This window comes from Canis lupus, chromosome 24, assembly GCF_011100685.1.
Source record: "Canis lupus familiaris isolate Mischka breed German Shepherd chromosome 24, alternate assembly UU_Cfam_GSD_1.0, whole genome shotgun sequence".
Classification (NCBI taxonomy): domain Eukaryota; kingdom Metazoa; phylum Chordata; class Mammalia; order Carnivora; family Canidae; genus Canis; species Canis lupus.
The window spans coordinates 22092875-22110020 of NC_049245.1; the positions used below are offsets into that span (position 1 = coordinate 22092875).

At 50.6% G+C, this 17146-nt stretch overlaps 1 protein-coding gene across 3 annotated transcripts; it reads right to left on the reverse strand.

Annotated features, from left to right (window-relative positions):
- Positions 1-1994: 1994 nt before the first annotated feature.
- PLAGL2 (PLAG1 like zinc finger 2) lies at positions 1995-17013 on the reverse strand. 3 transcript variants are annotated; one of them, XR_005377743.1, is made up of 5 exons: positions 16880-17013; positions 10917-11290; positions 6633-8091; positions 2873-3027; positions 1995-2516 (listed from the first exon to the last, which is right to left on the reverse strand). XR_005377743.1 is itself a non-coding variant. In XM_038571950.1 (3 exons), the coding sequence occupies exons 2-3, from the start codon at positions 11174-11176 to the stop codon at positions 6861-6863; spliced, it is 1491 nt and encodes a 496-aa protein (XP_038427878.1). In that variant the 5' UTR covers positions 11177-11290; positions 16880-17013; the 3' UTR covers positions 4202-6860. The 3 variants fall into 3 exon arrangements, 2 of the variants coding, with proteins under 2 accessions (XP_038427878.1, XP_038427879.1); XM_038571950.1 differs by lacking the exons at positions 1995-2516; positions 2873-3027 and having other exon boundaries at positions 4202-8091; XM_038571951.1 differs by lacking the exons at positions 1995-2516; positions 2873-3027; positions 16880-17013 and adding an exon at positions 14853-14987 and having other exon boundaries at positions 4202-8091.
- Between the last annotated feature and the right edge of the window lie 133 nt (positions 17014-17146).

The window sequence follows — 17146 nt, forward strand, 5'->3', positions numbered from 1 at the left end:
GACAGCAGATTTATGTCATTAGCCTAAGCACAGGTAGAAGGGAGTCTTATGTAGGGGCCAGGTCCCAGCAAGGGACTTAGCCAGATTGGAACCTGTAGAGCCTAGGAGGCCCTCTGTGGGCCACCTTGCCAGACCTCTCCGGCTCTGCGGGGCCTATCCCCAGCACATAGTACTGCACGGGGTTGGGCCACAGATCCTCTAATAATCTGGGCAACCTCGTCAGCCTCTGGGACACTGTGCTGGGAGAACCGGGTGAAGAAGCTGAGAACTGTCCCAGGGTATCCGAACAGGGGGTTCCTGGCCCCTGTGCCATCGGATGCAAGTTGCAACCGACACCACCGGGCCTGAAGATCTGCACTCATACTCATTCGTGAGCACCTTGTTCCAAAAGTAAGAGTTGTTCCGAAAGCGTAACTTGAACTTGCACGGTGCTGGCACACCTGAGCTCCCTCACCTCCAAATTCATCAGGTACCAGAGCTGTCTTCATCACGAGGCACGTCATGGCTGACAGCTGCGGGTGGTTCAGAAAGCGGTCACCTAGGAGCCACGAATGTTCTGGATAACGAAGCCCCCCGGGCCCGGTGCGGGCGGCGGGCGCGCCCAGACCTGCGCCGCAGCCCAGGCCGTCCGGGTCCGCCGGGGCACTCCCTCCGCGCCTGCCGCGCCCCGGCCGCTCGCGGCTCCGGCTCCTCCTCCGGCCCTTGCGTGAAGATGGCGCCCTGCCAGTCGTCACTTCCTCGGCCTTCCCGCCGCCTCCCGCCCGCGCCCGCGCCCCCGCCCCTTGGCGCCGCGGGTGCCGCGGGCCTCGGCCCCAACGAGCCGCTTTCCGGCTCCCCGGGGCGGCGGGGGCTCCCGGCGGTGGGGCCCGGCGTGCCGCGGCTTCGCGGCCCCCGGCGCCCTCCCCTCCCCTCCCCTCCCCTCGGGAGCCTCGGGCCTGCAGCCTCGCAGGGCGCGTGGGCGGCGCCGCGGGTCCCTCCAGCCTGGCGGCGCCGGCTCCTCCGGGCGCGCCCCACTCCGGCTGCGGGGCGGAGGGGCAGGGGGCCGCCTGGTGGGGATGCGGCCGCGAGCGCCAGACAGAACTGGCCCCAGATTTAGTAGGGTGTCGGAGCGGGGTGAAGGGCAGGGGTGTACCAAGCAAGGCGCAGCTCCGAGCCGGCACCAAGGGTGGGGCAGGACTCCCGTCACGGACACACAGAACGTTCCATCACAGCCACCACACGCAGCGATTACTGCCCCCCACCGCTCACCACCATCTGCAGTGGTCAGTGGGGGCCACCCTGCGCCCGCCTTCAACTGCGATTTAGGGGCAGCTATAGGAGACTTGCAGTTTTGCACAGTATAAATTACTCGAGCATATGGAGAACAGACTAACCAGACCCAAACGGGGAGCTGCAGATGATGGTAATTGCTTGGCACATGGAGGTACTAGAAATATTTATATGGAGAAAGAAACAAACTTGGAAGTACAAGGATGCTGGGCAAGGGAATGTCTCAAATGCTGCAAACCTGGAGCAAATTGGCAGGTTTGTAAGAACTGTATTCTCCTGGGCTTGTAGATGGAAAGGTGGACATCTTGTCCTGAGCCCAGGGGCTACCTCTTGCTCTATACCAGACATTTTGCAAATGTGAACTTCAGTCTGAATTGCAGAAAATGTGCTTGGATAGGATGAAGTTGGATGAACCGGCGATGCAGCCCTGATTCTGCTGCAAATGTAGCTGCACTCCTGCGGTCTTGGCTCCTAAACTTGTGCCCTTGGAGGTCAGCCTCCTTTGCCTGGAAGTCCTGCCACCTACTCCAGAAAGCCTTCGGCCTCCTCCTGCCCAATGAGTAAGGTAGCTCTCTGAGCCCCTGGACCCACCTCTCCACCTAGAGAGCAAGGTGGATTCCCTTGGGGCCCTAGCCAGGGATCTGAACCCACTGGGGTCTTAACTGAATGTTTGTGAAGTAAATGGAAAGCCAGAGATGAAAGACCAGCCCACTGCCTTTGTACACAAAACACCTGGTACACACTTTAATACTTGTTACTATCCCACAGGCTTCTGGACTCAGGGATGACTTACACTGTGTGGCTATGGCCACTGGCTCCAGATCACACAAGGTCAATCTGGACAAGAGGATCTCATTACCAGTTCCAGGGCTCAGGATGGGGAGGACTACCTTTGTCAGAGACTGGCCAAGTGGCAAAGTTGGAAGCCATGTCAGTCTCTCAACAGTTTGTCTGAACTCAGTGGGTAGGCACAAGTGTGAGCAAGGTCAGGTCCTAGCTGTGTACTTGCCAGCCATGTACCTTGGACAGGGGACGGCAGGTCTTTTCCTGGTCAACCAGCATTCATTCTTCATCCTAACTGGCCCCAATTTCCTTCAAGAAACCATTCATTTTCTCTCTCAGCTTTGTCATGACTGGCTGGTTTGGGGGAGGGCACAGAGGCCCATCAAAGCCGGTGAGACAGGAGATGCCTAGTGGGGCTCTTGTGAACACGAGGACTCCTCTCTCTTTTCTCTTTCTGGCCGGCACTGTGTGAGAATGACAGGGATGGCATGATGGCAGCATTCTACTACACAAAGGGGCGAGTCACTTTGTAGGGACTGAGGATGAAGTCCCAACTATGGAAGACAGGGCCATGAAAGATAGGACTGCTAAGGCCAACCACGTTTGAGGGGCTGAACCAATTCTAAAAACTGCACTACATCTGGCATTTTTAGTTATATGAAATTTCATTAAGCCAATTTGATTTTCCTGACCCTTACATCCAAGTTTAAGTGATAATATGCCACCTACCTCAAAGACATCCTATTAAGATCTTTCATTTCAAAGTACAAAGTTTGTAGGTACTAATGTGAAGGATTGTTACTGTTGGCCCTATACTCACCATCCCTTTGGATGCTAGATGTCTGGAGTTTCAAGTTCTTCCTCAGGCTCTCTCCAACCCTTTCCCAATCAGACAGGTTCACAACTTCCAAACACATCATTCAGAAGTTTTTAATAAACAACTTCATTATAAAAACTTTTTTTGAAAATGTAATTCTGTAAAACATTGAAAAATCTACTTTAACAAAGATACGCCCTGTGCATTTTCTAATGGCACTTATATTTTACAATTAAAAACCTTGTTTTATATAAAGCCAAAAATACTCCAAGAGGTTATTCACTGTGTTTACAAAGTGCTAGAAGGTTTTTGTCTTGTATTTTTCTCTCTTTAAATAATCTGGCGTTACGAAAGAGTGGCCCCAAAGCCTTGATCACTGGGAGGGAGGGAGGCAAATGAGAAGTGGTGTTTCAGGACTTCTGGTGCCGAATATTCAGTGGAGAGAGGCAGCCACAGAAGTAAGCTTGCATCTGAAGAAATTGGGCTGGAATACTTCTTCCAAACCCCTCCACAAAGGCACTAGATTATCATGGTGAATCCTCCTCCTGTTAGAACCAGAACACCCCTTCCCTTGCCTTAGACCTTACTCTCCAGTGGTGAAGGTCATAGCCAATTCCTTCCACAGCAGGTTCAGAGCTCCAGGAGAGGCCAGGGTGGGGTCCCAGAGGAATCTGGACTTTTCTGGCCAACACCTGCCTAAGGCAAAGTTTCTTATTACATAAATATCCTTGTTAAAAAGCAAAATATTGATCCTGTACAATATAAACTGTTAAAAAAAAATCGTGCTTAACAACAGCTCCTAGATAAGAGGGGAAGTAGAGGGAATGGGGAAAACAGCTACCAAAAAGAAAGGGGGAAAGGGATTCAGACTACTAGAGGAGGCTTAGGGTAGTGGAAGAATTTCAACTTAGGACAATATCTACGAGCAAAAAAGTAATCACACCTGCTTCCCGGATTTCCATTAAATGCCATTTGTAAAAGGTTGGGGGCGAAACTCATTGGTGCTCCTTTTCCCACCTCTCCCCTCTTTTAAAATGTGCACAGATCCTTTGAGCTGACACAGCTGGGTTAGGTCATCCTCTAGCCCCCAGGACTGCACTCCGCCTTGACCAGCTATGTGCAGGATGGGAGGTGCCTGCCTCCCCCCCCTTCAGGGTGGTTCATCACTGACAGAGGTTGGAGGAGGTGGTGGGGAAAGGGGACATCACCCCTTTTTTCCTGGTCCGTTTGGTCTCCGCCACATGCCATGGCTCCTATTCTGGGCAGACACCCCTCAGGCTCTCAGGGCCTCAGTAAAGGTACTGAAGTGGGTTTGGTACTGAGTGTAGGATAAAGCTATTCTTATCCTTTGAACAACCAGGCCAATAAGGCTTTTTTCTTTTCCTTTTTTTTTTTCTTTTTAATTTGGGGAAGGGAAGTTTAAGAAGTGGATGGGTGGCTATGGTCCAAAAACAGGTGAAGGCAGATGTTCCTCTGTACCAGCAAAGTTCACAGTGATAGGAAAATTCCTTGTGTGTGGTGAGGGCACTGAAGGAAGAGGGAAGGAGGGGTGGAAAGGGGGGGGGGGGGCAAGGCCCCAGTTACAAGCCTTTAAATAGTTGCTCTGCCTGTTCTAGGAGTTTCCCAGCATCACTAATGGGTGAGAGAATTCAAGGGGGGACAGGAAAGGGGAGGCAGGGAAGAGTGGACTCCTCTAAGCCTGAGACTTTGTACTCTGTGGCCAGAGACCCACTTGCCTCTATAAATGACAGGTGCAGGGAAGGTGGCAGGGAGCAGGTGAAGAGCTGCTGGGTCTAGTGATGCGGACCAGAGGCAATAAGGAGGATGGCAGCATGGAGTCCTGCTTGGACCCTCACATACCATTTCCTGTAATACGAGTCCCAGTAACATGCACAGCATGCAGGAGGTGGCTGCGTACCAAGGCGGACGCTTTTAAATAAACCTTAGTCCCTGGGACTCACTGAAACTAATTTTTAGAAGCAAATCACCTAGTCTGAATCTAACCTTGCCAGACATATTTATATCTGGTTTGTTTCTTTTTAAAGGTATCCCAAGCTACCCTGCCTAAATCAAAACATGCTTGTTCATGCCACATTGCTTCCAATCAAGGGCCAGGGAGCTACATTTTAAGGCTTTCACCTCAAAGAGTACTGGCTGGGCTGAAGTAGAAGCCTGGATCTTGGACCTGCTCAGTTCCGGATGATAAAGCAAAGTGATTTCTAGAAGGGGGAGTAGGCGGACTGGGAGAAGGCTGAGGCAGTTCCTTGGTAGTTTGTCCTGAAACCCTAGTGGAGAAGCCAGCATGAGGCACTGCTAAGAGAAGTGCCCCAAAACTACTGGCTGCGTTTGCAGGAGTTAACAGTAAAGAGGTAGAAGTGTGTTTCTGAATCAGAGTGGAGGTGTCTCAGGAGGGTCCCACATTGGTGGTCCCTGAGAGGCCTCCCTTTGTGAGTGGGAAGAGCAAAGCCCATGCAGAACTGAGAAATGAAGCAGGGATGGGGTTCAGCAGGGCGAGGGCTGTGCTGTCTGTGGCAAGAAGCACCACAAGCCAGAAGAAAATGAATCATCTGTTGCAAGAAGCCCTAAATATTGGGGGCAAGTTGGGGGAGAGGGCACAAGAGGAAGGTGGAATTTCTTTGATGGAGAGCAGAGAGGCCTATGCACAGTGGCCTAGAGTCCACAGTAACTGCAAAGTAGTGGAGAGACAGGGATACTGCGGATAAGAGAAAAGGTTGGTATGGGAGCCAATGACGTACCCATAGGTTAGGACTCAACTATCTGCCCAGCCCTAACTTCCTGAAAACTCTTCTTCCAACAATTCCACAACTTCCTGGAAAAGGAACAAGTAGGAGAGAGACAAATCAGGGGTTCACACCCTCTTCTTTGCTATCCACACCAGCTTAGGACCCGAGTCCCTCCTTCCAAGACTGACAACAGTTCATGATGTTTGGGGTAGGGATTGGGGAATGGGGGTGATGGAAACGGGCATGCCTTTCATTTCTTCCCCTCTCCAGTTCAAGAGGAGGGGGAGGGGTCATGATGTACTTGGAGAAAAACAAAATTGCAGACCTGTGAGAAAACGGCTCCAGTCTTCTTGCCTGTCTTGTGGACACTGCCGAGGAAGGCAGGAACAGACACAGTCATGGAAGATGGCAGAGACTGAAGCAGTCCAAAGTCAGTTTATTTCCCCACAGGGGAAAAATGTGACCTCAAGTGAAGAGAAGTCAGCGAGACCCGACTCCGCCTTGTAAACAGGGCTCCAGTTAACACCAGGTACCAAATGGTTCCGGCTGGTGCCAACTGGAATGGACTGGTGGGAATGGATTCACGACGTGTAAACAATGTTCACTGCAATCATTCTAAGGCTAACAGTTTGGCAAGGGAGGTGAATGGTGTGTCTGAGACGACTGTGTAAACGGTACCGTTGCTGGACAACACTGACTGGAAATGGAGGTGTTGGTACAGGAGGGATGGGGTGGTGGGAAGAAGAGGCCCTCTCTCCTGCCCACTGGCTGGAAGCAGGCGATGGAGCCAAGTGACCCTCTCTCTGCAGCAGGGCCTGACCAACTGCTGTGGGGTCTGCAGGTTGGGACCAGAAGGCGGGCTTCTTGGGCTATTTCTCTCGAGGTCATCCAAAGTGACACCCTCTATGTCTCCAAGAGGTCGCTTCCTTCTCTGAAGAGAAGGAGGTTCTGACACTTTGGAGGGGGAGAGGGCTAAGTGTGGCTCCCGATTCAGATCAAAAAAGTAAAAGTAAAAATACCTGAAGTTCTATGGTATGAGATCTTTTCATGGGGCTGGGGCTCAAGGCTCCTCCTGGAACTGATCCTGGAGCCTGAACCCCCAAACCAAGTGCTCCATACAGATACTGGAATTTTTTCTTTTTGAACCCAGCTCTGAAAGCTCAGCTGCCTTCATGAGGGATGCAGATAGGGTGGGTACAGAGGCTCCCTGACAGAGCCTAAGACTGGACTGAGGGCCTCCTTGGGGGCTACTGGAATGCCTGGTGGAAACGAGGCAGGGTGGTGGTGCTCAGGCCAGAGGTGAAGACAGGAGGCAAGGAGTGCAGAGGTCCAAAGTTCAGTGGTCCCCCAGCTCCTGGGGAGTCTTGAGGCTGAGCTTGCAAAGTGGTGAGCAAGGGCTGTGCCTCGGCCTGGGAGTAGCCCATGACCAGGCCTCCTGTGGCCCCGGGCGGGTTACATGGGGGTAGATTGAGTGGAAGAAAGCCCAGTAAGTGGGAGAAGTCCACATTAGCAGCGCAGAGGGCCTCAGAGAGGTTGGCGGGGCTCTTGGTGAGCAGTGCTTCATCTAGGAGGGCCGCAGCTGCCGCCGGCTGAGGTGAGGCGGGCTGGGGTTCAGCGGACGAGAGAGACAGGCTTCCAGGAAGCTCCGCCAAAAAACTATCCACCTCCACTTTGGGCAATTTGTCAGGCAAGTATGAGGTAGATCCAAGCTGGTATTTTGGAGGAAGCTGAGCTGGGGAAGAGATTGGTGAGGATTCCAGAGGGTAGCTCATACCCATGGGCAGCGTGTTGTGCACCAGGGAGTGTGGCATGCCTGTGCTGGGCATGGTAGGGATGTGGGCACCATACATGCCCATGGGCAACATGCCAGGGAAGGCCTTGGCCCCCATCACGTCCCGAGAGGCCATGCACAGTACAGGGCTCAGCTCTTCCTTCACACTGACTGTGGAGCTGCAGCTGAGTAGGCCTAACATGTCCACTGGCTCTGTCTTGATTTTGAGCAGCTCCTGCGAGTGGCTCTTCTTGACGTGACGTGTCAGGTGGTCCTTGCGGCCAAACCGCTGGGCACAGTACTGGCATAGGAAGTCCTTCCGGCCTGTGTGCACCACCAGGTGCCGCCGCACATCCTTTCGAGTATAGAACCGCCGGTCACAGTGGTCACAGGGGTGCTTCTTCTCCTTGGCACCGCCTGCTACTCGGCGTGAGTGGGCCTTCAGGTGCTCTAGTAGGGCCTGGGTACTCTCAAAGGTCTGCAGGCACACCTTACAGCTGAGGTCACCGCTGCTGGCGGCATGCATAGCCAGGTGGCGCCGGTAGCCTAGCTTCGTATTGTAATTCTTACCGCACTCAGAACAGTGAAGGGCCTCTTTGTTGGGGTCATGGGTCTGCAGGTGATTCCGCAAATGGTCCTTGCGATGAAACATCTTATCACAGTACATACACTGGTGGGGTTTCTGGGCTGAGTGGGTGGCCATGTGCCTGGGGGTAGGGATGGAGGATAGAGGAGAAATAAAGAAGGGAGATCACAAGGGTTGGCCAGACAACCGAGGTGTCCATTAACAGGGAACTAGATTAAAAAATTACAGTCGAGCCATGTGCTAGAACACAAAAGGATACTATGCCAGTCACTATCTAGATTCTCTAGGTGTCCTCACCCACCTGCAAAATCACACATGTACTCCTAGTATTTGCAGCACTGTTTGTAGTAGTTAAAAATCAGGAACAATCTAAATGTCCATCAATACTCACCACTAACAACTGGTGAAATAAATTATGGTAAGTTCATAAAATGACTCAACTTTGTTTTAAAAAGTAAGGCAGCTTTGTATGTTGGGGAACATATAAAGGGAATAAGCTCTTAAGATATATGAAGTGGGAAAAAGCAATGGGACAGAACAGTGACAGAAGAGTGTCTCAAAATGGTACCATGTATAGGAAAAGAGGGAAAATAGATGTAGGTTTGCTCAAAAAGATTTCTGGAAGGATATACAAGAAACTAACAACACTGGTTGCCTATGGGGAGAAGAGATAGGAAACTTACAGGTGTGATGGAGAATTTCATTGTATACCTTTTGGTACCTTGTGAATTTCTGATGTACGTGAATATATTTCCTTTTCAAAAAATTATATTTAAAAAATTTAAAATGACACAATAAAAGAAAAATGAAATATATCTAAACTTCCTGATCTGAGAATCCCAAAATATAAGGGGCTAAGTCAAAAAAGGAAGTTTAGTATAGTGTGTAATACAATCCCTTGTGAAAACAAAAAGGGAAGGGAGTACATGTTTCAATGTCTTAGCAAGGATACACAAGAAACTGACGCCACCGGACACCTCTGGGAAGGAGAATGGTAGCTTCCAACACGAGGACAATTCATTCTTCACTGAATGCCTATTTGTACTATTTGAAGTATTTGCCATATAAACCAGCAACAATGTAAAAAACTGTTCCCATGGTATACCACCTCAGTGTCCCTTGGTTTACCTGCTCCCATCTTGAGGGACAGCAGCTCAGAGTCCAGGAGTTATAATCTGGAACTCCACAGACACTTAGCAAGACTTTGAGGACCCACCATTTACCAGGCCCTGTGTGAACTGTCATTAACCTTGTTCTCCACAAGAGTCCCAAGCACAGGACAGCCCCACCCACCAGTCAGTAAGTGGCAGAAGCTGAATTTGAACACAGTCCTTTTTGAAACCTGAATTCACTTAGGTATGCCACCAATGTCTCCACTAGAGAATGCAGTGATCCTTCCTACCTGGAAGGCATCAAACACAGCCATTACCATCATGCTACGTTTGTGAATGCTCAAACCTGAAGAGTTACTGTGGACCTCCTGTGATATAACAGACATGATAATGTATGAGAGGGAGGTGTTGAGTGATCCACAGTCCAGTTCCTTCATTTTGCAAGTGAGGAAACCAAGACCTTAAGAGATTTAGTAACTCGCCGAAGCTCACACAGTGACTACAGATGGAGTGGGGGCTCCTGCCCCCGCCCAGACCAGGACCTTTCTTGCAGCCTCCCATGGACACCCAGATTGTACTAAGAAAGTCTAAGAGGACGGCCCCACTGGAGTCCACCTAAGACATGGGAGCACACAGAATTAAAGCATTCCTGAGGACTACAGAACTGTCATAAGGACAATCCCGGTCACACACTACCCCGTTACCTGTTTTAGTTCCTTCCTATCAACTGTTTTCCAGACAAGGAACTAAGGCTTTCTGTGGTCAACTTGTTTGTTTACTTACCTACTTGCTATCTGTCCCCACTACTAAGATAGTAGTATCTTATCAAGGTGGGCCAACAACTCCCATCTGCCTGGCTCACTACTCTATCCCTGGCACTCCATACTGTGCCTGGTATGTAGCAGGAGCTCATAAATCAGCGTTGGCTAAATGAACAGATGAAGCGGTGTGCATCGGGTAGTCTATCTCATTTATAAGGGGCATGTTCCTGTTCCTCTGATGGAAAGGCAAGGATAAAATCTGAGCAGCCCCCTGCACTTCCAAGCTGTTCTGCTATATCTACTTTACACCACGACCTTCACATCCATTTCACTTTATATGGTGCTCTTGGGCTTACAAGTTCCAGAGCAGCTGCTGAACCAGAGGACACCAGGGATTCTACAGAGACAGAAGTAATCATGTGAGTAGCAGGCTCATTCAGAAGATGAGGCACTGCAGGACCAAAGAAACTATGTGAACCTGGGTAAATTACTTCCCCACTCTGAGCCTCCACCTTAAAATTTACAGATGGGGGGTGCCTAGGTGGTTCAGTTGTTTCAGTATGTGTCTTTGGCTCAGATCATGATCTGATGGAGCCTAATATCAGGCTCCCTTTCCCTCTGCCCCTCACTAGTACTCTCTTTCCCTCTCAAATAAATAAATAAAATCTTAAAAAAATAAAATAAAATAAAATTGAAAGACTGGACCAGAGGGTCTCCTTTTCTTTCTAAAGTTCTTTTTTTTTTTTTCCTTTCTAAAGTTCTAAGACTGATTCCTGACTATTCTCGCCATTACCTGACAAAGGTGGGGAAAGCAGTATTGACAAAATTGTTCAATCTGGATTGTTCATGACTGACTACTTCCCCATCAGAGTCTAATGTCTGAATACAAATATCAGCATTAGTTTTTAGTGAGTGACTTCAAATGGTTAGTGTTCAGGGTACACTGACGGGCCAATTAACCTCCACTCCTCTGCAGTCCTCTGTCACAGATAAAACCTCATACTCAGTGGAGTCGTTTTGGCTTTGTCCTCTGGGAACCTCAGGGCAGAAAGAAATATGGGAATGTCACCTACCTATATAGCTTGTACTTGGAGGCAAAAGCCTTGCCACAGTGCAGCTGAGGGCAGCTATACGGTCTCTGCTCTGGATGGGGGAGGCTGTGAGGCCTCAGCTTCTCCCCATTTGAGAAGGGCGTCCCCGAGATTTCACATTGGCACTTCACTTGACTCTCCGCCTCCCGGCCCCGAGGCCTGGGAACTAGTTTCCAGCCCACTTCCTCCTCCTGCTTTGCATCTTGAATCCAGGGGGGGACGCTGGTGAAAAATGTGGTCATGGCAAGACTAATGGCGAAGGGCCATGTTATTCAGAAAGCCTCCCCATCAGCTCCACACGGGCTCTCTGCTCTGTCACAGCCTCCAACGCAGCCTTCAGAAAACAATCTCTTCACCTGAAACATCAGAACACCTGGTGTTAGGGAGCCCAATACCATGAAAACATGGGCTCTGGAGGCAGACAGATCCTGTTCCAATCCCAGCCCTTCTATTTCAAAGCCATGTGACTTTCAGCCAATTACTTAATTCCCTGAGCCATCTCATTTACAAAATAGGCTTAATAAACTCCTAAATAGTAAGGATGGTTTGAGGATTAAATGAGATAATGAATAGAGAGCATTCAGCAAAAAACTGGGCACCTACTAAGTGTTTAATGGTAACTATTATTACTAGTACTATCTAGGCTAATAGTAAACAAGATAATTTGAGGAAGTAAAAGCCCTGAACTCCAACTATTCTCTTCCAAGTTCACTTTTATATCCTTTCCACTAAACTTAGAGATAGCAGCTCCTCCTCCTCCTCTTTACCCTACCTCCTCCTCACCCACTACTTTCCATAATTCTCCTCCTCATGGAGGTGCTAAAGAGCAATAAAATGCCCAAAAGGCAAGAGGGAAGGAAGAAGCCTTTGCTTAGGAATTTACACCCTGGAAAGTCAGTCCCGGGAGCCAGATGTGTTTCTCAGCAGAGCATCAATAAGTAGTTCTGCCTAAGGAGGCAACAGCAGACTCACATTTCTCCTAAATGAAGACTGGTCCCATCCTACCCGCCATCACCTCTCTGGGTCTCCCAGACCATGCTTCTTTAGCAAAGCCTGTCCAACACCCCAGGTGCTGAGCGGTCCCTTCCACAGACCCTTGTAGCACATATGTATTTAATTTCTCCATTACGAGCACATAGCATACTTGCATTAGAACTCCAGCAAACTCTGATTCTTTGAAGGGTCAGATCACAGTTCTTTTGTTTCCACACACTTAGCATCTAGAAAAGGCCTCTCAACTTTCTTTTAGATGGGTAAATTAATCATTGAATGCAAGTTGATGCAAGGCTAACTTATGCTCAGAAAGTTCTGGTTTAATCTGGGGTCACAGCCCTTCCAAAGTGGGGAGCCAATATCTTGAAGTCTGATCCTTTCTCTTATTGAGGCAGGGGGAGGGGAGGGCTGTGAGAAGGGGGAAAACTAGAGCAAAGATGACAGAGCTGTTTTTCTTGACATCAACTCAAAGGAAGAGAGGATGGGAGTTACTGTATGGACTCTCAAAGGGGGACAACAGATCATATTCACACTCACAAACTCATCATAGATTACCAACTGCAAAGCAACTTGCCACAACAGGGGGGATTCCTTTTGAAGAGGTCATGCCAAAATCTGGTCATGAGGCTTTTCCATGTGAAGGGAGCAAAGAGGGTATCTGGGGATTGTCCACGAGAATCTGGGGAGGGCTCCAACCACACAAACAGCTGTGTGCCACAGAATGCTTGCTCAGCTCATTAGCACCTGCTGCTTACAGTGACCATTCATCCAACAGACTGGCCGTGAACGAGATGATGGGATCAGCGGGTTCATGCCCCAGAGAGCTTTGCTCATCATTAACGTGAGCTACGTCCTGTTCAGGAACCATTCCTCTTGTTGAAGAAACATTGCAATGTAATATGATAAACATTTCCCCATCACGAGTGGAGATTTGCCTAGAAAGATCTGCACAAAGGTGGCTGCGTTTTGCATGAGTCACATGCTGGGGAGGGGTGGGCAGCACTAAAAACTAGTCCCACTTGAGCCTTTGAGTCATCGTGGCGTACCTGCCTGCTTCACTATAAATCTCAAAGGCCTCTGACATCTGCCTTTCATGGTTTAAGTTCTTCCTTCTTCTCAAGGGTGGAATTACCTGTTTATAATACCAGTGATTACTACGAACCTTGGAATTGGGTAGAGAGCGAGCACGAGTTTGAACATCTAGTTTGGAGGGAATTTCCCCTACCCTCAAAGTCAAATTCTACTCCCCCTTGTTACCCAGAATCATGCACCTCAGCCTCTGGAAAGCTGGGAATGGCAGCCAGAGGGAAGCAAGTCCCATCACTCTGGCCAACGTGAGAGGGAAGCCTAGCCCTGGAAATTCCAAACAAACTCAGAAAGAGAACAGTACGTCCCCTACCTCCCACACGTCCACCTCTTCTGTTCTCCTGAACAAGCACAAACAAGACACAGCAGTTTAGTATGCTGCTTCTGAAAGAGTGAGTAATGGGCTTCTAGGAAAGAGGCCGGTGGTGGCTAAGGAGAGCTCACGAGGTCGTACTGAGAGAATCAAAGGGGGAGGCAGCCATGTGCCTTCCTTGATCTGCTTTTAATGGAACTATGGCTTTAAAAGGAAACAGCCAACACCCTGATCCTATTCCCCCTACCCTTTTGGGGTTTTTTTTATCTTTTTTTTTAAAGATTTTATTTATTTATTCATAGAGACAGAGGCAGAGACACAGGCAAAGGGAGAAGCAGGCTCCACGTAGGGAGCCCTATGCGGAACTCGATCCCAGGTCTCCAGGATCACGCCCTGGACTGAAGGCGGCGCTAAACCGCTGAGCCATCCAGGCTGCCCTACCCCTACCCTTTTAAAAAGGCACAGCGGAAGTCCTTACCTAGAGTCATCAACAGGCTGCTGGATAACCAAAGCTTCCAGTGTTACCTTAGGAGCCCTTTTGGGAATCTAGTCTCTCTCCCTCTGTCCTTTGTCTGCAAACTCCTCTCCTCCAGGAAAATTCCTGGGCCTCTCTCCTTCAGACTTCTTCCTGGGCAAAACTGAAAGAATTCTGCTTCTCTTTCAAAGCCGCTCTTCTGGTCTCACACTCTAACCTTAACAACTGTAGAGAAGCTGACAGAACCTGTTCCCATAAAACAAACACAATCAATCCCTCCCAGTTACTGGTATAACTTGGTATATTTTCATCCAAAGATTCCTTCTGGCGCCTGATCTGAAGAGGGAGGTAGTGTGGAAAGAACCTTGGACTTGCTATCAGGAGGGCTGCCACTTACTGGCTGTGAAACCAGGGGCAGGTTACTGTGTTTCTCTGAATCTCAGTTTCAATTCCTAAAACAAAGATTTACTCCTTACCTAGAACAGTCTCATGGAGGATGAAGTACCTGACATAAAGTGTGTGAGTACATGCAGAGCCGTCTCCCGGGTCTATATACTGTGTCTGCCTCTTTTCCGCACAGGGCCTGAGTAGTACTTCTCCCCGCCCCCCCCCCCCCCCACACCCTTTAATGTCACTTCTCAGGCCTCGGTGTGAGCTTCCTTCCCTTCACAACATCTCCCCAGAATGCAGCCTTCCCCTTTTCCCTCACAGTCAAGCCGCAGCACATCCCCTCTAACCAGTGACCCCTGCGCTCCCTTCCTCCCGCACCACATCCTGGGCTGCGGTTCTCTCACTTTAGGAATCTCTTCTATTATGTTACTAAGGCTCTGTACCCCAAACACAAATGCTTTCTAAAAACTCTCAAAGACCCTCTCTGGAAGCTGAAAGGAGACAAACAGCTCCCTAGTCTCTCTGTCCTGCTGTGTGCCATGATGGCCTGCTGCCCTCTGACGAAACTATAGTTTTTATGGTGTTACATCATCTCTATAGAAACTGTGTTCTTTCTCCATTATTAGCCTGTTTCCTCATCTGTAAAGCTAAAAATACTTACCTCACAGGCTTGTTGTGAGGATTATTTTAGTCAGGTATGCAAAGGGCTCAGCATAGGGCTTGGCTTGCTGTAAGCACCCAACAAAAGGCAGCTATTATCTTTGCCTTTGTATTGAGTTGCACGTTCCCATCTAACCTTCTGCTGCCAGCAGGAAACTCTCCTAACCTTCCCAAAACTGTGGAGGAGCAGCCCCCATGCAGCAAGGAAAGGGTTAATCCCTAAGTGTTCTTAACGAGAGAGACCCATGGAGGATTAACAGCTCCACTTCAGTGACTACCCTAAAATAGCTTTTATCCCTCCAGCCCAAGAGCTACTTGGGGATCTGAAGAACTCAATTCAACACCTGCCGAGGAGGAAACACACCCGGGAACACACCCTGGAACGTTCCTTAGGGTGGACAGAATCTTCCCTTAAGCAGAACCCAAAATAGCAACTGGGAAATTATAAATAGACTGTGAGAGGGGGAAAAAAAAAAACAACAAAAAAAACAGGTCTTGACCTGAGCACCAGAAACAAATCCAAATGACACACTGACTGGCTGGAAAAAAGTGAGAAGGAAAGGGGGGAATGGGAAGAGCTGCCCGCCTCCCTCCCTCCCTCACACACACTCCAGTGGTGGGAGAATTAAATTACAGGGAGGCCGGAGAGTCTCAATGACTTGCATCATTCCAAGGGACATCAAACAGGATTAACAGGGGTTGGATTTACTCTCGGGCTGCTAGTTCTTCTGTCACTGTAGATGGGCCCTCTTTGCAGTCCCTTTGATTCACTCTTTCCTCCCATTCCCGCTGCCTCCCACTCCTGAGGAGGCCTTGAGCAAATGGCTGCAACTCACTACAGCCCCATTCTCATTACGAGGAAGCCTGGATGGACACCCCTAAGGACTCCCCCCGACAACGAGTGGCCTCACTGTGGGGGGCAGGGCTAGAAATCCAAGTCCAGACTCTATCACAGTCCCAAACTAACAGGTGGAAAAACATACAAGCCAGGAGACAGGCTACTCTTGCAGGAGAAAGCACCAACTCCCCCACACGTTGTCCCCTCATCTTCCACCTTACAGGTCCCTTTCCCCCCACCAAGCTGGGGCCATAGCCTGCGATTTTGCAGGGAATAACCAGGCTCCTCTGGCAGCTTTCAGATCACTCCACTGTGTGGTGGAAAATGTTCTATTCCCCTGGAGCTGGGAAGAGATGGGAGTGGACGCCTGCCAGAGAAGGGACAGAAATTCAGGTAGAAGTCTGGGGGAGGTCTCAGGGATGGGAAGGAAGGGAAAGTATAATAAAGAATCATTAGCAAGTTAACTGAATCTCTAAGGGACCTCCCCCTCCCCCCGCCCCAAACAGAAAGGGATGGGGGATTATGAAGGCTGGAGGATTCCAGGGATTGAAGATAATTAGAAGTGAATTCTCTAAGTTTCAATGGTCTCAAAAGCGTAACCAGATGGATGATATCTAAGGTTTGGGAGTATGGTGACTGAGGAGGGAATCATAGGTAGAGCTTATTGGGGTTCTCCAGAACCAGGTATTTGACGGAAGCCTCAAAATGGGTTATGTGGTTCTGGGAAACGAAACGGAGAGTAAAAAGCCGAGTATTTGGAGCAGGAAAAGGGGTTATGTGGGTCCGGTAGGCGTGTCTGAGGGGAGGGAGCAGGTGCAGCTTATCTGCGTCCCCCAGACCCGGGTCCCTGGTAAGGTCAGCAGCGCGTTATCTGGGTCTCCAGGGAGCCTGGGGGTTCAGGAGTAGGGGACCCTCAGGGGGGAGTCCCCAGGCCTCGGTAGGGAGGGGGCCACTGGGGTTTCCTCCGGTCCCACGACCCAGGTATCGGGTCCGCGGAGAGATTTCGTCACCCCGGGGCCTATCTGGGTCCGAACTGGCGTGGAGGGGGCCCCCGGTCGGGGGTGCGGGCGACCGCGCCGTGGGGCCCGAGAGGAGAGGCGCCGCCGCTCCGGGTGCCGGGCGCGCGGGCGCAGCGAGACGGCCTCCCGCCCCGCTCCCCGCCGTCCCCCGGGGCCCTCGCCGGCACTCACCGCGCTCGGGGCCCCGCGCTGCGGGCAGGGCCGCGCTCGGGCTCCGCCAGGCCCGCTCAGGCCCCGGTAGTGGCGGCGGTCGGGCCATTGTGCGGTGCATTGTGGGAGCCGCGCGAGCGGGCGCTCGGGCCGTGGAGGGGGCGGTGCCGCGGGCTCTCTATGATCCCGCCCGCCCGCGGGCTAGAGAGGCCGGGGCGGCGCGCGGGCGGCGCGCGGGGACCGCCGGGAGCGGGGCGGACGCTCGCGCCCCTCCTTCTCGGCCCGCCT

Coding starts and splice junctions, on each gene's coding strand:
- PLAGL2 (XM_038571950.1), bottom strand. CDS start 11,176: ATGACCACATTTTTCACCAGCGTCCCCCCCTGGATTCAAGATGCAAAG. Junction 8,092..10,916: donor TCCAAGTACAAGCTATATAG/GTAGGTGACATT, acceptor CCCTACCCCCAG/GCACATGGCCACCCACTCAG.